The sequence below is a fragment of the Balaenoptera borealis genome (genome assembly GCF_965194805.1).
Source record: "Balaenoptera borealis genome assembly, chromosome: 1".
In the NCBI taxonomy this organism is placed as follows: domain Eukaryota; kingdom Metazoa; phylum Chordata; class Mammalia; order Artiodactyla; family Balaenopteridae; genus Balaenoptera; species Balaenoptera borealis.
This window is the reverse complement of record NC_138860.1, coordinates 91,693,974-91,714,917: the sequence shown is the minus strand read 5'-3', so window position 1 is coordinate 91,714,917 and position 20,944 is coordinate 91,693,974. Positions and strand designations below refer to the sequence as shown.

Below are 20,944 nucleotides of genomic sequence, written 5' to 3'. Positions count from 1 at the left end.
ATTACAGACCAATATCACTGATGAATATAGATGCAAAAATCCTCAACAAAATACTAGCAAACAGAATCCAACAACACATTAGAAGGATCATACACCATGATCAAGTGGGATTTATCCCAGGGATGCAAGGATTCTTCAATATACGCAAATCAATCAATGTGATACACCATATTAACAAATTGAAGAATAAAAACCATATGATCATCTCAATAGATGCAGAAAAAGCTTTTGACAAAATTCAACACCCATTTCTGATAAAAACTCTCCAGAAAGTGGGCATACAGGGAACCTACCTCAACATAATAAAGGCCATATATGACAAACCCACAGCAAACATCATTCTCAATGGTGAAAAACTGAAAGCATTTCCTCTAAGATCAGGAACGAGACAAGGATGTCCACTCTCACCACTATTATTCAACATAGTTCTGGAAGTCCTAGCCACGGCAATCAGAGAAGAAAAAGAAATAAAAGGAATACAAATTGGAAAAGAAGAAGTAAAACTGTCACTGTTTGCGGATGACATGATACTATACATAGAGAATCCTAAAACTGCCACCAGAAAACTGCTAGAGCTAATTAATGAATATGGTAAAGTTGCAGGATACAAAATTAATGCACAGAAATCTCTTGCATTCCTATACACTAATGATGAAAAATCTGAAAGAGAAATTATGGAAACACTCCCATTTACCATTGCAACAAAAAGAATAAAATACCTAGGAATAAACCTACCTAGGGAGACAAAAGACCTGTATGCAGAAAACTATAAGACACTGATGAAAGAAATTAAAGATGATACCAACAGATGGAGAGATATACCATGTTCTTGGATTGGAAGAATCAACATTGTGAAAATGAGTATACTACCCAAAGCAATCTACAGATTCAATGCAATCCCTATCAAATTACCAATGGCATTTTTTATGGAGCTAGAACAAATCATCTTAAAATTTGTATGGAGACACAAAAGACCCCGAATAGGCAAAGCAGTCTTGAGGCAAAAAAATGGAGCTGGAGGAATCAGACTCCCTGACTTCAGACTATACTACAAAGCTACAGTAATCAAAACAATATGGTACTGGCACAAAAACAGAAACATAGATCAATGGAACAAGATAGAAAGCCCAGAGATTAACCCACGCACCTATGGTCAACTAATCTATGACAAAGGAGGCAAAGATATACAATGGAGAAAAGACAGTCTCTTCAATAAGTGGTGCTGGGAAAACTGGACAGCTACATGTAAAAGAATGAAATTAGAATACTCCCTAACACCATACACAAAAATAAACTCAAAATGGATTAGAGACCTAAATATAAGACTGGACACTATAAAACTCTTAGAGGAAAACATAGGAAGAACACTCTTTGACATAAATCACAGCAAGATCTTTTTTGATCCACCTCCTAGAGTAATGGAAATAAAAACAAAAATAAACAAGTGGGACCTAATGAAACTTCAAAGCTTTTGCACAGCAAAGGAAACCATAAACAAGACGAAAAGACAACCCTCAGAATGGGAGAAAATATTTGCAAATGAATCAACGGACAAAGGATTAATCTCCAAAATATATAAACAGCTCATTCAGCTCAATATCAAAGAAACAAACACCCCAATCCAAAAATGGGCAGAAGACCTAAATAGACATTTCTACAAAGAAGACATACAGACGGCCACGAAGCACATGAAAAGATGCTCAACATCACTAATTATTAGAGAAATGCAAATCAAAACTACAATGAGGTATCACCTCACTCCTGTTAGAATGGGCATCATCAGAAAATCTACAAACAACAAATGCTGGAGAGGGTGTGGTGAAAAGGGAACCCTCTTGCACTGTTGGTGGGAATGTAAATTGATACAGCCACTATGGAGAACAATATGGAGGTTCCTTAAAAAACTAAAAATAGAATTACCATATGACCCAGCAATCCCACTACTGGGCATATACCCAGAGAAAACCGTAATTCAAAAAGACACATGCACCCCAATGTTCATTGCAGCACTATTTACAATAGCCAGGTCATGGAAGCAACCTAAATGCCCATCAACAGACGAATGGATAAAGAAGTGGTGGTACATATATACAATGGAATATTACTCAGCCATAAAAAGGAACGAAATTGAGTCATTTGTTGAGACGTGGATGGATCTAGAGACTGTCATACAGAGTGAAGTAAGTCAGAAAGAGAAAAACAAATATCGTATATTAATGCATGTATGCGGAACCTAGAAAAATGGTACAGATGAGCCAGTTTGTAGGGCAGAAGTTGAGACACAGATGTAGAGAATGGACATATGGACACCAAGGGGGGAAAACTGCGGTGGGGTGGGGATGGTGGTGTGCTGAATTGGGCGATTGGGATTGACATGTATACACTGATGTGTATAAAACTGATGCCTAATAAGAACCTGCAGTATAAAAAAAACAAACAAAACAACTAATACTAAAAAAAAAAAAAAAAAAAGAAATAACACCTACCTTGTGAAACCATTCATTCATCAAAAATTTAACTGAATACCTACTTTGTGCCAGGCACAAGGCTGAGTTCTGGGGCTACAGTAATGAACTGGACAGAGACGGTCCCTAAGCACTTTATACAGAAGATCATGCTATATAAAGTGTTTGGCAGTGACTGGCACATAAGCATTCTATAAACACTACAGTACCACTGTTAAAACCACAATATTGAGCATTCAATTATATGCTGATTTGTGTTGCTTCCCATGTAACAAGTGTTGGTTCATCTAGCTCATGCCTTCCCAACAAGGCTTCCTGGAGGCCCGGGGCGGGGACTCATACTCAGAGGGGCAACTTGTTAGATGCAAGAACACAGGATTTGAACCAAACGGTCCTGATTTCAAAACCCTGTTCTGCCACTTCCTAGCTTTGTAACTGTGCCAGAGACCAAGAGCTGACCCCCCAAAATCCGTCCTCTCCTTCCCCTACAATAATAGAACCCCAGTTTTAGCTGGATACTTAGAATTAAGGATGACATTTCCCAGCCTCCGTTGCAGCAAAGTATGGTCATGTGATCAAGTTCTAACCAATGGGGATATAAGCAGAAGTAATGTGTTCACCAGGGCATGCCCTTCACCAACCCTTTTCCTCCTTCCTAATGGTTGGGGCTAGCACAGCCATCTTGGACCATGAGATGACTTTGGGAATAGAGGCCTGCACTTGGAACAAGACAGAAAGGACCTGGTCCCCACCCCTGTGGAGCACCATTTCAAACTGGTACAGTCATCTACCTCAGGCAAGTTCCTTAACCTCCCTGGACCTCAATATCCCCATCTACGAAAGAATGATAATATAAGGTATCTAGCTGGCAAGATTGTTTGAGGATTTAATGAGATAGGACTTGCTTCACAGTAAGGGCTAGAGTTAGGAGAGGTGGCAGTACTACTGTTCTCTTGTTGCAATGACAAATGGAGGGGATTGGGACATCTTAACACAGCCCTGGGTGCCCAGGGGTGGCTCAATGATTCACACAGTTGAAAGGCATCTTAGCTACCCTAGTCCTGACAAGAATTCCCTTCTCTGGCACCCTTGTCAAATGGTCCCCAGAAAAGGGAAGGGCACTGCCTCTGGGACAACTGTTGGGACAGTGGTGTTTGTTCATCCGTAAATCACGATTCCCATCCTCTTCCTTCAGAACCCTTCCCCGACTGCCCCAAGCCACCTCACTGCTCTCCACTTCCTCCTCCTTCTCCTCTGCCTTTGATCACCCAGTCCTGCCTCTGAGCTCACTCCCCCCAGAACATCAAAGTCCCTTTCAATCTCTTTTGGAAGCACCCTCTGGCCTCACCCCTAAGAAGCCATCCCTAACTAACTGGGAAGGTCGTGATCGCTTCCTCAGTCCCAACCTATTCAAACAAGAGGCTTTTCAAACTCTACGAATGAATTTCTCTCCCACTGGAGAAGAACACAGATGACCATCTGACATCTACAAGTTCTCTGTGTTGATCCAGGGATGTCCCAATCACTTACATTTTTCATTGCTAACACTTTCAAAGCTATTTCAGCTTGTTTGCAACATCAGCACTGGTCTGGAAGGCCTAACTCTTCATGGTTACGCAAAATTGAAATTTGCTTTATGTGCTTAAAGCTTATATTCAACTTTCCTGATTATTCCCTTCCTGCTCTTGCAGAGACAAATCCTATTGTCTCCCCCACAGTGCTGTCACCTTTCCATGTCCCTGTCACTCACACAGGCTGCTCCCTGCCCCGGGCCTAGGCACAGACACAACCACCCTCTTCTCTCCTCATTCCCTCTTTCACACTCAAGCCACGTCCACACCAGCCCCTGTTCTCTCTCATCTTCTGCCCCTCTGGCTCCATCCCTTCTCGGTAGCGGAGACTCTACTATCCTCTTGGCTCAACCAAGCCCACGCTTAAGACGGCTTTAGAACTGGAATAAGGGTGGCCATGGCAGCCGATGGTTCCCTAGTTGGGTGGGGCACCCAGAGCTGCAACAGGACGAAACAAGACACGGTGGTCAAGAGGGCAGGAATCGGTGGTCAAGAGGGCAGGAATCGGTACCCAAGCAGGCAGAAAAGGAGGAACCTGATCCAAATCCTAGACATCGGTAAAGGAAGGGAGTGGAACGCACGGGTCTGATGATGTCGAGGGAGTCACAAGCATCTCAGATTTACCCTGTATACCCCTCACATACTGTCACAGGGTTTTCTCAAATTGCCACTTCTGGAGGCTGGCAGCACCTGTATCAGTCTCACTTTGCAGAGCACTTAAACTGGTCCTACTTTTTACATACAAAATTTTATTCCAAGTGTGTGACCCACCTGGACACAAAACCTTGAGAGTCTCTGCTATTTTCAATTCATATTACACATTAATTTTCATTACACAGCCAGAATGCTGAGACATGAATCAGATCACACCAGATTGCAAGCAAGAAATAAGACCCCAACCTGGGTCTTGCTCCCTCCACAAAGACCTTCTAGTCTCCAAGGTTAACAAAGTAGTAGCGAGGCCCCCTCCCTGCCATGCTGCCAGTCATCGAGTGATAAGAAAAGGTGAGATTTCACCAGTGGGGGATCAAAAAACCAGGCATGTCCACAGTTCTAAACCTCCCCACTCTCACCCAGGTGTGGTCTTCTACCACCGTTCCCCTTTGACACCACCTTGACACTCATTTTCCTCCATGGCACCTGTTTATACTTGAGGCTGGGAGTGGAGGAAAGATACTAGTGCCCGGTGCCAGGGCTCCACTCCAGAGTGGCCCAGAGGGTGAACAGAAGGGGAACCAGCCAGCAGCCTTACATTTTTGGAGCAGCCAGGAGAAACAAAAGGCACAAATGTCACATTGCCTTGTTTGCCCATCGGTGGTTCCTTCTCCTGCCCTGGGCCCTACCCTTCCACTCAGCCCTCTTTCCCGCCTTAGCCACACCATCAACCCCATGCCCAAGCCTCCCGGAGGGCTTCCCCTGTTTGTCCTCTTGTATGCACATGAATCACTAATTACTGATTTAAACCCAGACACTAAGTGAATGACAAACACCAATACAATATTTAGGATTGGCGAATGGAGAGCTACCTGTCTTCTTGACTCTGCCTGAGCATACAGGAGACACAGAGACACCGTATCCTGACCCACACCTGAGCAGACGACTGACTAAACTTGCTGCCAGACGGGGTGTCCCTGTGAGTGTTGAGGAGGGGAGGGCAGAGCTGGCAGTGACGAACTCACACACCGGTTCTCTAACTCAGCTCCACACTGGAATTGTCTAGGAGAGCTAAAAGACTCATGCCTGGGTCACCTTCCCAGAGAGTCTGGTTTAATTGGTCTGGGGTCGCTGCCTGGACATCGGGATTTTTTAAAGCTCCCCCAGTGATTCTAACATGCCCCCAAGTTTGAGAACCACTGATGGAACATACTTACCTGCTCCCGACATTGTTCAAAGCAGTCAAGACCTTTAGAACACCTTATAGCCTTTAACTGTCAAGATAGCCCTTGGCGGTACACCCCATTTTGCTGTGATTCAGACGTCAATCATGGTCAGGCTGAGATCTGAACTCAGGTTCTCCACCGCCAAAGTCCACTCTCTTTCCACTCTCTGTGAACTCTTGCAAGGGTGTAGACAACACATGAAAGCAATCTCCACTGCCGGTAGGTCACAAGTAAGTCCCATAAATGCAAGACACCTAGATGTGGAGATGCAAACACCACAAGCAGCAGTGATGACCTCTTCTGAATGCAGGGGACTGAGCTGAACCCAGAGGGCAGCGGGGTGTGCTCACGTGCCAGGTCTAAGGCAATGGAGGGAGAGGATGCATCAGATCCTGGCCAGGGAGCTTATCCTAGACCCGAGATGTGTCCTGAGATACCACACTTAAGAGTAAGACAGCATTCGATGGCATGGAAAGCACTGTTAAATCAGAGAATGTCGGGCAAAGGGGGGCCTCTTCAATGGGAGGGAATCTTAAGAGAGGTGCCAAGGGTTCACCTCTCAAGCCACAGTTTCTCCATCCCGATCTAACCATCCTAACCTTCTGTGGGGTCACAAAACCCGATCCTAGCACAGCCCCCTACCAGGCACCACTCCTCCAGTCTCTCTTCCCCCCAGAACTACGATCTGAGCTTCTTTGGTGAGGGGACATATGACTAGACCCTCAAACATTTTTAGTCCACTGATCACTTAGGTAGGGCAAAGTACCCCTTCAACCCCTATTCCACCCACGCTTACTTCCCCGTCAAAAAAACCAAAAAACAAAAACAACACCATCGTTATCACCAAACCAACTTTCCTGAGAGTGGGAATAACGTTGCCACTTCGGATTAGGAATTGACGTGGACTGACACAGACATTTAGATGCTGAAGCACCACGTTTATAAAATACAAGAAACCAATCCACGATCCACACGGAGTCCCTAAAGCGTCGACATAGATGGGGGACCCCACGGCGAGGCCCGGGACAGACACTAAGGACAGCAAATGTTCCTTCTTAAAGACAACAAACGATGTGCCACCTTTCCTCCTGGGTCAGAAATGGGGCTCTATTCCAACCTGTGACACACGCCGCTGCCTCCCGGGGTCCCCCAAAGCCGAGTGTTGATGGGAAAGAACCACAAGGAATTACAGGAGCCAAGAGCAGGTTAAACTTTCACATCGATCGTGCTGATAAGCAGCAGCCACTTACCCAGCACAGCCAGACAGCTCAGCACTGGGAAAAAGCACTTCATGTCGGCAGCCGAGAGGAGACACAACACAGGGCGCTTCCTCTTCTCCCAGCACTTAATCTCTCATTTCTGGCAATCCACTTATAGCTCCAGAAGACAGTTTTGGAAACAGAATTTAACTCAGGGAATGAGAACAGGTTAAAGAGCTCAGCAGGAGGGAGTGGGGGAGGGGCGGCGGGTGGCAAGTGTTAAACTCCCCTAGGCTAAAGGAAGAGTCCAGAACAATTCGGGGACAGCGCTGGAGGCTCCTGCCACATCCTGTGCCTTGTGGTTTCCGCTGTAATTGTAGATTGCGGTGGATTAATCCTCAAGGAAAAGGAAAAAAAGAGTCTGAGAAAATCCTTTCATCCACTGATTATACAGAAATGTCCTTGGCTTCTCAGTGAAGGTGTCTGTAATCTCCCTCATTCGGATTCCCCAAAGGGAAAAGGGCAGGTTTTGTCAAATCCTTTGACAGCCAAATCGCCCTAGCCGGCCTCGACTGCTCTGGGTTTCTTCATCAAAAAGTCTGTCTCCATGCATGATGATGGGTCACGGGCCTGCCACCTGCCCCAGACCTGCCCGCAACGCACGAAGCAAGTTGGCGTTCGTTCGGCAGCCCTGAAGCGGTCCCACAATGCCAGCAGCTTTCTAAAACAAACACAACAGAGATTTATCAAAGGCAAGCACGGCCGCCGCAAAAGCGAGAGGGGCTGAGCGCCAAGCTGGTCCGGGCACCTGGTCCTGGACCAGGACGGTCAACCTTTGCAGTCTGACCTTGGCCAAGTCGCCACCTTAGCCTCCACCTCAGTTTCCCCGCACAGAGCCGAGCAATTGTGGGAAGCCCGATTGTTCCTGCAATACTTTCACCAAATGCTTCACTCCTGGGAATTCCTTCCGCCTCCCACCGAGCCCCGGCGCCGCGGGTAGCCCCACCCTCCGCGGGGGCAAATCGGGAAGAGGCTCCGAGGTGGGGCCGCCACTCCCCGTTCCACCCCCGGCCCTCGCCCCAAACGTGGGAGCTCGGCGCGCGCCGCGTCCCAGGTGGCCCCGCTATTGTTTTACCTTCCCGGGTGTTTATTTTTCGCTGATTGGGAAGAAAAGAGAAGGAGGGAGAAGGGAGCCCGGGGCTCCGCTTTCGCTGCCAGGGGAGGGGTCTCAGGCCGACCCCCCGAGCGGAGCCGCCGCCGGGCCCACCGCCGCCCCTCCCGCCGCCCTCCCCCCGGGCTCCGGCTCCCCTCGCTGCCGCCCCTCCCCGCGCCGCCCGCGCGCTCTCCGGATACCGACCTCGCCGCCGGCCCTATCCCTCCGCGCGTCGGTCAGTCGGTCCGTCTGTCCCGGCGCACGCCTCTAGGGACGCGCCGCCTCCTCCCTCTGCTCCCGCAACGGCACCAGCAGCCGCGCTCCGGCCCCGCCCCAGTCCCCGCCCCCTCCACCCGGCCCGTTGCACCCGGGCCAGCCGAGCGCGGGGCGAGGGCGGTGGCCTCGGCTAGAGGCACCGCCCCCGGGCCCGCCCCTTCCCCCCCACCCACGGGGCCGCACGGACGCGCTGGGGGCCGGGCGGGGGCCCCGGGTGCGGCTGGTGGAGCCTCACCCGCACCTGCGGGTAGCAAGGGCCACCCGAGGACCTGGGCGTAGCTGGCGTGGGGGCCGGGCAGCGCCGAAAGTTAATCAGGGGGCTCACAAGCAGACTACCCGGCCGCCGGCTGGATGCACAGGCCCTTCCCAAAGCCCAGCAAAGGACCCCTGAGCCTGGAAGAGGGCGGACCGGGGGCGCATCCCCTCTCTGGGAAACAAAAACAAAGCCCTCTGCAGGAGCCTTGAATCTGTTCATATAGTAAGAACCCCACATTGCACTTCACTCTGAGACAGAATTTCCTAGACGTTGAGACTGAATTGGACTCTGGAAACAGTCTGGCTTCTAACCCCGGCTCCTCCACTTCCCTGCTAAGGACCTTGGTCGAGTTACGTAATAGCCCTGTGCCTCAGTTTACCCACCTGTTATACGAGGACATGGCCTATGCTTAATAGGGATATATGAGATGTCCATGGCACACTTGTAAAACACTTAGGATGGTGCCTGCTACATCTTAAGCACTCAGTAAATATAAGTTATAATTATTTTATGAGGAACACTCGTATCCAAGCAAGTGCATTTTCATTCATTCAATACTTGTCCAACACATGCATGTACTGAGTAAGCACAGACCCGAGGTAACCAAGGTAGAATAGGACAGTCCTGCCCTCCTGGAGCTTGCAGTCTAGTAAGGAAACCATAAAACAGGTATGGCAGGAAAAGAACAGTGTTGAGGAAGCACATGCAAGTCCTCCGACCCTGTGTTGGGGGGTCAGGGCATGAGGAGGAGGGGGGTTTCATCAGATCAGGCCAGGTGCCGGGAAGGCTCCTCAGAGGAAATGAAAACTAGGTAGAATCCAAAAGAGCAGAAGGAGGCACCAGGGGGAGAGAGAAGAGGAAGGGGAGGACTCACAGGCCCTGGAATCAGTGTCCTTGAAGGCCCAGAGGGGAGAGAGAGAGTGGCCCAGGTAGGGGATCAGAAATCTCTGTTGGGCCCAAACTAGTCTGTAAGGAAGAAGTGGCAAGAAACGAGCAGAGAAGAAATCAGGTGTCAGAACCTGAAGGGCTTCGTATGATGTGTTGAGGGGTGTGGACTTTAGCCCAGAGCCATAGCAAAGCCCCTGCAGATTTTGAGTAAGGCGGTATTGTTATCAGATGTACATTCTAGAAAGACCACTCTGGCCTAGGTGTGGAGGATGGATGGGAGGGGAGTTCTACAGGAGGCTCGACATCTCCAGACGAGAGATGATGGTGACCAGGGCCACAGAAGTAGCAACAGGGAGGGAGAGGAATGAGCAGGTCAGGAGCTAGGCTCTGTGGAATGCCAGGTTGAGGGTGAGGAATGGAACAGAAAAACCAGTGCAACCTCAGCAGCTGAGATCACAATACATAGGATCAGGTTGGATGTACTGAGCTTGAGATGCTCAAGAGGCATGCAAATGAAGATGTCCAAAATGTAATTGGGGTGGAGGGTAAGGGTAGAGTGGAGTTCAGAAGTCAGAAAGGTACTATGGCTTTGTAAGGTATTTTTCACCCCATTGGACAGTGTGATGGTGACAGTATTTAGTGAAGAAATAGTATGGGGATGCAAAAATAACTAAGGGGTCTTATTTGCCCTCACCCCTCTCTCTTGGCTATAAATTTCTTGTGGGCAGGATCTGCCCTTTAATTATCATTTACCCCAAACAGCTCTTGACATTGTGATCTGCATACAATAATTACACTATTAATACTTCGACCGAATTGAATTAAATTAAATATTTATCACATCTGCCAAGTATTGAATTGAAAATCTCTTCTTGTGTTAAATATTACCTCTTTCCCCCAAGACAACCCTGACTCCAGCATCTCTCACTTCTCCTTATCTGCTAGACCCCTTCCTTTATTTATTGAGCATCTATTATGTGCCAAGAAAACTCTCTGCTCTCGCTCGTGGTGCTTACATTCTCATGGGAAACACAGACAATGAGACAAAGAAATATATGGCATAATGTGACGTATTCTGAGGAAAACTGGGATAAGGGAATATGCATGTATGTGTGTGGGGTAAGGAGGAAGATTCTGCTCTAAGTAGGCGGTCAGGGAAGGTCTCACAAAGGCAGTGACATCTGAGCTGAGATCAAATTAGAAGGAGTGAGTGAGCCCCGGATATTTCTAGAGGAAGAGCATTCCAAGCTTAAGGAACAGCAAGCACAAAGCCCCTTAACATGCTCTGATAAGAGAAGGTGTGTTAGTGTGCCTGAAACGACATAGGAGGGAAGGAGAAGGAGAAATATGATCAGGGAAGTTGCAAAGGCAAAATCCTGTAGGACTTTGCAGGCTTGGGGGCAGTCTGGGGGGGAACTACAGTGTTGGGAGATAGGAGTGGAGAAGGGACACTGAAAAGGTGAGAGAGGATGGTGGCTCAGGCTAGGGTGGTAGAGATACAGGTTGTGAGAAATGGGTGGCATCTGGAAGCATTTTGAAAGTAGATTCAATGGAATTTTCTGGAGAACTGGATATGGAAGGGGCGAGAAAGAGGAGAGTCGAGGATTCTTCCAGAAGATCCACCTCAGCCTGCAATGGAGCTCTCAGCCCCACCAGGCTGCCCAACCCCTTCTCCAAGACCACGCTTCCCAAGCATTCAAACCCCAGTCCTCTGCCCAGGCCACTTCCTCCGTCTTTGAACCTTGTACTCAATTATCCCTTCTCAGTTCTTTCCTTCTCAACCCACCCCACCTCCTACCACCTAGACCCCTGGCATCCCTCTGGATGATCTGTCAACCCTGGACTTCCATCACCACCCCAGATACGTTATGGCTGGTTCCCAGCCTAGTATCTTTCCTATTTCCACATTGATATTCAAAGAGCTGTGCTAACTGTCAGGCGGGGAGAGTAAAGTACAATTAAAAGAATGCCTCTGCCCTTCGGACAGAGGACCAAGTACATGAAGTAAGTGCTGAACAGTGGCCCTTTCAGGAGATCATCCACAGGCCGAGAGAGACTCAAGTCACAAGGAAGGGAGAAGCATCCACGGAGAAGAGGGGACAGAAGTCCCCAGTCAGCAAATCTGTCAGGTGCCCAGGCCGAACATTAGCAACTTGCTTCAAAACATCTTACGTTGGAATGTTGAAGCCTCTCCTGGTCTGGTCTGGAATCGGGTGGATAGTTTGAGTGTTTTGGAAAACTCAATCTTCTCCCCCAGGGAGTCAAACGAAGAAGCCTACAGAAGCACAGCTCCAGCAAAGCGCTGCACTCGGGAACAAAGGTCCAGTGTTGCCTGATTTTCCTACTTTTCAGGAAAAGCAGGAAATCCAGACGTTCACTGAATTCTTCCTAATTTTATTTGCTGGAAGCTAGTGTTTAAAAATTAACACTCTTGGGGAAAAACAGCACAGAATTTCTTTGTGGATAAATATGGCCAAGTGGTTCTATCTGTTTTGACGTCTCCAGACCTGTTGTGGCTGCAATCGAAAGACTAATACAAAACCGCAACTGACAGAAAGTTCTATTTTTTAAAAAAGGAAAAAAAGGAAGGGGGCATTAACCTAGTTCTCTTTCGTCAGCTGAAAGAAAGTTGAGGGCAAGGCATTTTGCCTAAATATAGCCTGACCCTGCGTGCTCACAAGCACTGATGTTAATTGCTCCTAATGCATCTTGAAATGCTGGGTGGAAATAGCAATGCCTTCACTAAACAGCCAAGTAAGAGCTCAAAGTGCCACTAAACAATCTTCCTGGTAGAAGCTTCCCTCTTGGTGATTACCCTCCTGCACGGGCGAGGATCCCCAGAGCTGAAGACTAGGAATAGCTTACTCAGGATACCATCTGTCTTTAAAAAATATAGAGTTGACTCTTCTATCTTGAGATGGGGTGGTGAAGGGGTAGGCCCCTTAAGCTTTCCCCACAGGTGGGTGCTCAGAACCCAAGGGGTGCCATCTAGCATTAGAGAAGGGTCTGGACTTGCACCCACCTGCCCATGGAACTCTGAAGGCTGGTTCATCCGGGATGAAAAGTAAGATTCATTCAGCGAACATTCCCCTTCCTCCACAAAACCCCACAGCTGTGCTCACTTATTCTCCGGCTGACAGAGAATAGTGGACCTGGAGAAGAGTGCCTGGGTTTGTATGATCTACACTTACTGACACTCAACTCTGGTCAAGTTACTTCACCTCCTTCACCCTAGGTTTCTGGTTTGCAAAAAGGGATCGCAATAGCACCTGCCGTCGCAAGGAGCTTGTGAGGATTAAACGAGCTGATATGTAGAAAGAACTTAGCAAAATGCCTGGTACTTAGTTCTCAGTACTCATTAGCTATTCTCTTCACTGATTATAAACTTCACACAGTCCAAGGAGCCGGGAACCAGGAGCCAGAAATTCGAGCTTTCAGTCCAGACTCTGCTGCTTATGCTGTCTTTTGACCTCTCTGGACCCAAGTTTCATCTTCTGTAAAATGGGGTTGGTCAGATGAGTCAGAAGGTCCCAAACTGCTGTGCATGAATTACTCCAGAAGCATTAAAATACAGATTCCCAAGCCCCATCCCAGAAGATTCAGTTTCCAAGCATCGGTGTGAGACTGGACTAAATGAGTTCTAAGGGCTCTTCCAGCTCAGAATTTTATGATGGATCTTTCCATCATAAATGGAAATTCAAGGTCCATCTCCTCTATCCAAGTCCATTTCTGATTTTGATTGGGAGGACCCTCAACTACAATAGCATGTCACCTAGATCAAAAGAATTAGAAGAACCCATCATTTCCACCACTATTCCATTCTAAACCTCGTCCTGACCATGTCAAGAGGCTCCCCATCCTTCCCACCCCAAGCCTTGAGCGTTTCATTGCTCTCTTCATTCCTCCTTTCCAAAATCTCAGCAAGTCCTAATTTTTTTGTTTGTTTGTTTAAATCCAACAACAGCCTTAGATGGGCTTCTTACACCCAACTCTGGCTCACCACCTGTGCTCTTCTCTCTCTGCACCCCCTCCCTTTGCTAAAGAATGGAAATAATCCAGAGCCTCTGGGTAGGCAAGGATTTTGAGCTCAGGCTGAACGCTGTGGCGCTTGTCATGTTGGAGTGATTCCTCTGAGTTAGATTGGCTGACCCCAATCTCTGTCTCACTCTCTCAGTGTCCCAGGGCAGCTGGGCTGGCTGCCAGGGCTGGCTGCCACTTTCAACCATGCTGTTGCCCAGGTGGAGGACTCTTAAGAATTTGGCTTGGCCTCTCTTGTAAAAAAAGAACGTTAGTTTGATCATAGAGCCTCCGTCCTCCTACAGGGGAAGGTGTGTCACCATAGACCTAAGATTCTAAGGATTAAACAACCATGAGCTTAGAGCAGAACAGAGCCTTCTGGATGTGGAGGTGCTCTTTCTGAGACATCTGTTACCCCACTGATCACCCAGGCTGTCTGGCCTGATCTGGCTGGCATGTTGCCTGTTTCTATAAAAGAGTGCAAAGACATTGGCCAATCTCACCCAAATGTATGTGGGACCGGCTGACAGTTTCCAAAAGTTCACTTTGAAGTTAATTATTTGGAACTCAGAACATATTTCCCCATAAGAGTAAGATAATAAATGGTGATTATATTTCCAGGCTGACACACAAGTCTCTTTAACCCTTTATATGCTTAAAATACTACATATTTTAGAGGAAAAGAGCAGTCAACCAACAATACAGTTGAAACACCAGTGATTAAATAATACTGAAAAATAACATTGGGACAGGATTTTTTTTTAAATGTAGCAAATATTTAGTTAACATAAAGCACTGTTCTATGCCCTGAAGTGCTGGAGAAAGCAGGCATGCTTCCTATCCTCGTAGAATTTACACTGTGTTGATTTTTCTGTTCATTGTCTGTCTTTTCCTGAGAATGTAAGCTCCCTGTGGGCCAGAATCTGGTCTGCCTGGTCCTCTAGTGTATGCCAATGCCTAGCAAAATGCCTGGCGCAAAGAATGTGCTCAGTAAATAAATATTTGTTGACTTGGCTTCAAGTCATCTGGATGTGACAAGAGCCTAGAACTTCCATTAAAGGAGTTGCAGACTGGGAGCAGCACCAGGTACCTTCTAGAAGCAAATGAAAATCCTTTCAGGAGGGAGATCCTATTATTATTCTAAAATGAAATTTCCAGCATATGATCATATATAACCAGGAAATAAGACAGTATGAGTGAGAACCAGTAGAAACTGCAGAAAACTAAAACAGGCCCACACATCCTTAAGATATTGGAGTTATCTGACACAGCCAATAGAATAACTACGCGTACTGAAATTCAAACTGGAAAATTTTGTCAGAGAACTGGAAGCTGTAGAAAGATCTAGAGGAAGAGTATTCCAGGCTGAGAGGAAAACATGTGCAAAGGCCCTGAGACACATTTGAGGGAGAGAAAGTCAGTGTGGCAGAAGCAGAGTGAGCGGGAGAGAGAGAGAATGGTGGAAAGTGAGTTCAGGAAAGAAGGCAAAGGCAGATCATGTGGGGATGGGAATTTGGGTTTTATTCCATGTGTCAAGGCAAACCATTGGATGGCTTACAGCATTAAAGTGACATGACTTACTTTACTTTTTTAAAAGGCCAATCTGGCTGTTGTATAGGAAATAGGCTACAGAGAAGCAAAAGTAGAAGCAAGAAGACCAATTAGTAGATCATTGCAAGGTCCAGGTGAGAGATGATGGAGGCTTAGACTAGGGTGGTGGTGATGGAGGTGGTGAGAAGTGAATTCGGGATATACTTTGAAGGGAGAGCTGACAGCTCTTCCTGATGGATTGGACATGGGGTATAGGAAAAAGGTCAGAATAGCTCACCGCCCCCGTGTACTCTCTCTATGACCCCGTTCTCCCCCAGTCCCCACGTGGTCTCTACTTCTCTCTCAGTAGACAACTTCCTAACTGTAATTTTCAGCCCAGCCCTTTTTTCTGAGCTTTATCCCTATGGAGCAAACCACCTTTTGAAATGTTCTACCTGGATGTCATCAGACCTTAGACTAAACATGCCCAAAACTTAGCTCGTCATTTTTCCCTCTAAACTATTTTTTTTCTCCTCAATTTCCTATCTCAGTTAATGATACCACTTTTCACTCAACAAGTCAGAACTTTGGGACTAATTTTAGACTTCTCACTTTCCAGGTCCAAGTGGTAACGGGGACTGGCGATTCTACCTCCTTTCTTAACATCTTTCAAAGCTGTGTGCTCCTTTCTGTTTTCATGGCTTCTGCCCTTGCTCAGGCTTCGTCACCTCTTTCTAGACTCTTGTCATGGTTTCTAACCTGGTCTCACTCCCAGCCCATGCATCCTTCTAAAGTACACATCTTTCTAAAGTGCAGGTGGAGGGCTTACCTGGTGGTGCAGTGGTTGAGAATCTGCCTGCCAATGCAGGGAACACGAGTTCGAGCCCTGGTCTGGGAAGATCCCACATGCCGCGGAGCAACTAGGCCCGTGAGCCTCAATTACTGAGCCTGCGCGTCTGGAGCCTGTGCTCCATAACAAGAGAGGCCACGATAGTGAGAGGCCCGCGCACCGCGATGAAGAGTGGCCCCCACTTGCCGCAACAAGAGAAAACCCTCGCACAGAAACAAAGACCCAATGCAGCCATAAATAAATAAATAAATAAAAATTAAAAAATAAAAAATCCTGTATTTAAAGTGCAGGTGGAACCCTTCTGGAGCTTCCAATTGCTTACAGAAGATTCAAACCCCTTAGAATGGGTTACAGGCCCCTCCTCCAATACCCCCATCCCCACACCCACTCTGGAACCATCTCCAACTTCTCTATGCCCTTGATTCTTCCCACTATGATATGATCTGGTCTCACCCAGTTACCTATGGTTTCCTGGACGCACCTTTATATATGCCGTCATCTGCCATTTATGCCCTTTCTCCTTCCACTACCATCAACTTGGCAAACGCTCACCCATCTAGTAGGAACAGTTGAAGCATCAGCTTCTCTATGAAGCAGACTTTCTCCCCTCTCCTTGCTTGCCTCCTCCCAGCATTGAGTTCATCATCTAGGAAAGCTCTGTGTAGACCTCTAGGCTAGCGCTTTTCCACTGATTAAGGTTATGTGTTTACTTGTGTATTTTGTCTAAAGAGTTTCTTGAGGTCAGAGACTGTCTGATAGAACTGTGTCTTCCGCTCCCTGCATTGAGCCTGGCACCTAGCCGGCGCTCAACTAAAGCTCTAGTGGCTAGATGAAGGAGTGGTTATGTGAATACCCTGGACTGTATCCTCAAGCCCACAGAGTGGACCCCCAGCCCCTGAGCTCCAGGAAGCCACAGCAGCCAGGGGTTGGGGCATTTCATGAGTTTTACTCTGGGTGACTATATGCATGGCATCTGCTTCTCTGCCCAGCTGCTCTGGATGGATGGTCCATGCAAACAAGTAGGAGGTCCAATTTTTTTGTTCCTACTTGTGCCCAAGAGCCTTCCTTTTTAGTTCCATCCACAAAGTCCCCAGGCAAGGGACATATGCCCTCCACCACCCCTGCCCATCTCCCTGGGATCCCCAAGTTCCACCCCAGCCCAGACCTCATGGCCCTTGGGACTTAATCAGACACAGCATTTCCACCGGGTGGCTTTGGGTAAAGCTGACAGTGTTTAGGAGCCCACAGTGTGCCTTAAGTTCACAGCACAAATGACCATACATGGATATTAACAAGCTTCTTTCATAATCACTTGTGATTTCTATAACATTTCTCTGACACCCGCCCCCCCGCCCCCCGGTCCTCTTTCCACTCTTTTCCTCACTTATAATTTTCTATTTATGGAAAAAGTGGTAGGGAGAAGCAGAAAGGGAAGAAAAGAACTTGGAAAAGAGAGACTGAACCAAAGAAGAAAAATTAGGAAGGGAGAGGAATGAAGGAGGGAGTAGAGGGAAAGAAAAGAAAGAAGGAAGAGCGAGAAAGAGGGAGACAGAGAGAGAGAGAGAGAGAGAGAGAGAGAGAGAGAGAGGGAGAGAGAGACAGAGAGAGAAGAAAGAAAGAAAGAAAGAAGAAAGAACCTTAAATTAAGTAACCACACATGTGCCTAAGAAACATATCTGAAGTATCTCTACTTAAACAGCAGGGACCTCATGGCAGATATTACACATTTAATTGACTAGAGAAACCAATCATAGAACAAAGCCCCTTTCTTTGTGAGCGTCATATGATAACCCAAACACAGTAGTTGTTAGTTTTCTCCAGACTCTACCAACCACAGCCGTCTGTCTTGGTCCTAGACTGTTTAAAAAAAAAAAAGATTTTTTTTTTTTTTTAAAATATGTGCGTGTGTGTATCAGTCACAAGACCATCGCAACAATGGCTGCCCTGTGGAATTCAGCTGGGCTCTCCCAGCCCACAGCCCACTCCTGGCCGCCAGATGTCAGCCAGCCAGAGGTTCCCTTTCATCCTCACCCACCGCAGAGCCATTTTGGTCTGTGCAGTGGTGAGGGCTGACAACCCTCTCCAAGCTCCACCCCAGATCTGAGAGAGGCCTAATCTTGCCTGAGGCCAGCTAGGGGTGCAGGGTGAGGGGGTGGGGAGGGTGAGAGCAAAGCCTCCTGGGAACGGAGATGGAATGGGTTAGGGCTGTTCTCAAAGCTCAGCAACTGCTGCTTATTAAAAATGCTTGTTTTCAACCTAGGGATCCAGTCGTGACCATCAGGGAAAACCAGGACAGACCTCACTGCCAGGGCTTGAAAGAAGCACCAGGAGCTGGGGTGTGTGGTGGGGAGCACACACGAGTCCTCCTCCCGTGGGTGCTTCCCGGGTGGTCCTGTGTCCTACTGTCGAGGCAGGAAGCAGCTGGATGGCTCGGACCCCACTCCTTCCGCCACCTCCTCCATCCCTTTCTCTCCCAACTCTTTCTTCTTCTCTTCTTCCTCCTCTTCCTTCTCCTCCTCCTTCTTTTTTCTTTCACACTGCAGATTTGGAACAGCAATGGAAGTCCAGCAAGGCAGTTGGAAGGCTCACCACACAAAGATGTTGCCCGGAGGGCCCCAGAGCTGCCAACCCCACCTCTGGGCTGTGAGAGGACACCGCAATACAGTTCAGCTTTCGGGGAAGAGCTTCTTCCTTCACTGGCTACGTGACCTTAGATAATTTATTTACCCTATCAGCCTCAGTTTCCTCACCTGCAAAATGGAGATAATAGCACCTGGTTCATGTGAGGAGGTATTGGAGTGCTTCGTTCACAGGGTTAGCACAGGGAGCTCAGGGGTAATATGGTGGGTAAAATCTGTAGCACATAGTAAATGTTTAAAGAATTCAGTCATTTAACGAATATGATTAACACCTACTAAATGTCAGTCTGTGTTCCAGGTGCTGGGAGAAAAAACAGACAAAAAGCAAACCCCGATCTCATGGAGTTAATATTCTAGGAGGGGGAGACAGACAAGAAACAAGTAAATAAGTAAAATAGGTAGGATGTTAGATGATGAAAAGGGCTGTGGAAAGAATAAAATCTGGGAGGGGATAGGAGTGCTGGAGGAGGGGGGATTTGCAATTTTCAATACAGTGGCCAACACTCCCTGGAAAGTGACATTTGAATAAAGAGCTGAAGGAGGTGAAAGAGCCTAGCCTGCAGATGTCTGAGGGAAAAACCTCCTGGGCAGGGGGGGACAGCAAGTGCAAAGGCCCTGAGGCAGGTGTGCACCAGGTGGGGCTAAGAAGCATCTAGGAGGCTGGTGTGGCTGCAGCTGAGTGGGGGTGGGAGAATAGTTGGAAATGAGGCCAGAGAGGTAATGGTTCGCATGTGCAGGAGGGTAGGGTGGTAACAGGGAGTGCAATCACGTAGGGACTTGTTGATCACTGTAAAAACTTGGGAGAGTTTTAAGGAGAGGAGTGATATAATCCAGTTAAGGTTTTAACAGGAGTGCTCAGGCTGATGGGTTGAAAATAGACCATAGGGGTCAGAGTGGCAGCAGGGAAACTAGTTAAAGGCCAGCGCAGTAGTAGTTCAGGTGAGAGACGGTGGTGGCCTCGATCAGGCAGAAGAAAGGAGGTGGTGAGAAGTGGGTTGGATTCAGCATATGTTTTTTAAGGAGGAACTGACAGAATTTGATGACGGATTCCATGAGCAGTGTGAAAACAAGACAGGAGTTCTAGAATGTCTGTGAGATTTTTGGCCTGAATGAAATTGCCATTTAGAGTAAATGCTATGAGTTCTGTTTTGGATATTGTGAGAGACTGTTGCCTCAATAGCCCCCAATGAGTCATGCATTGGGGCTTGTACCCTGGGACTTGCCCTCTTAGAAGGCTGCCTCAGCCATGTGAGAAACACAGACTGTCCTGCTGGAGAGGAATATGCAGGACAACCAAGAGCTCCAGCTAATGGTCTGACATGTAAATGAGGGCATCTTCAACCATCTGGTCCCAGTAAAGCCTCCAGAGCATTTCAGTCTCATGAGTGATCCAGCTGGTCCAGCCCAAAATGCCACTAAGCTTTAGGGTTTCTGATGAGCAATAGATAACTGGTACAATCACGTGAAATTTGAAATGTCTTATGGACATTCAAATTGGGATGTCAAGTAGGCAGTTGGATGTATGAGTCTAGAATCCAGGGGATGTCCAGGCTGCAAACACATCTTGGGAGTCATCAGCATATCAATGATAGTTAAAGCCATGAGACTGAAAGCACCAACGGTGTGAGTATAGGTACAGAAGAGGAGTCCAAGGACTGAGGCCCGAGACACCGCAACATCCAGAAAGGAAGAGGGATTGCAAATGTGACCGAGAAGGACCAGTCGGTGCAAAAGGAGAAGAACCAGGCATGTGTGGTGTCCTGGTACCAAGTAGCAGACTGTGTTACTGGTAGAAAGAAGGAATCAGTTATGTTAAATACTGCTGATGGATTCAATAAGATGAAGACTGAGAATTGACCAATGGATTTAGTCCATGAACATTTTTAGTTAGCTTGAGAGGAACAGTTTTAGTGGAGTGATGAGTGGAAGCCTGCTTACAAGGAATTGAAGAGTGAATGGGAGGAGAGGAAATGGAACCATGGCCATAGAAATCCCCTTTGAGGGATTCTGATATAAAAGAAAAATAAGAAAATGCATCCATAGTGGTAGAAGGATGTGCAATCAAGGAAGGTGTCTTAAGGTTGGGAGCATGTTGTTTATGGATGGGAATGATTTAGTAGAGAGAGGAAAATCAAGTGATGCAGGAGACAGAAAGCAGATTCGCTGGATAACGTCCTTGAGTTGAGTGGAAATAAGACGCAGGGTATAAGTGGAGGCACT

General features: G+C 47.4%; 1 protein-coding gene and 1 long non-coding RNA gene across 10 annotated transcripts in view; one reads left to right on the top strand and one right to left on the bottom strand.

Annotated features, from left to right (window-relative positions):
• Positions 1-8,624, bottom strand: part of IGSF3 (immunoglobulin superfamily member 3) — a 111,493-nt gene extending 102,869 nt beyond the window's left edge. For 7 of the 9 annotated variants that reach the window (XM_082368759.1, XM_082368761.1, XM_082368754.1 and 4 more), the window contains exons 1-2: positions 8,473-8,624; positions 7,167-7,836 (exon numbers count right to left, since the gene is read on the bottom strand). Coding sequence is in view for 8 of the 9 variants with exons in the window: in XM_082368761.1 (XP_082224887.1) it covers positions 7,167-7,209 (43 nt within the window). In the remaining variant the exon portion in view is untranslated. Of the gene's footprint in view, positions 1-7,166; positions 7,837-7,962; positions 8,189-8,250; positions 8,383-8,472 lie in introns of those variants that run through there. The other 2 variants (XM_082368758.1, XM_082368757.1) reach the window with 2 other exon arrangements.
• Positions 8,625-10,345: 1,721 nt separating this feature from the next.
• LOC309617594 lies at positions 10,346-20,336 on the top strand. Its single transcript, XR_014238070.1, has 2 exons — positions 10,346-16,051; positions 16,376-20,336. It is a non-coding gene; the product is annotated as an uncharacterized lncRNA (long non-coding RNA).
• The last annotated feature ends 608 nt before the right edge of the window (positions 20,337-20,944 follow it).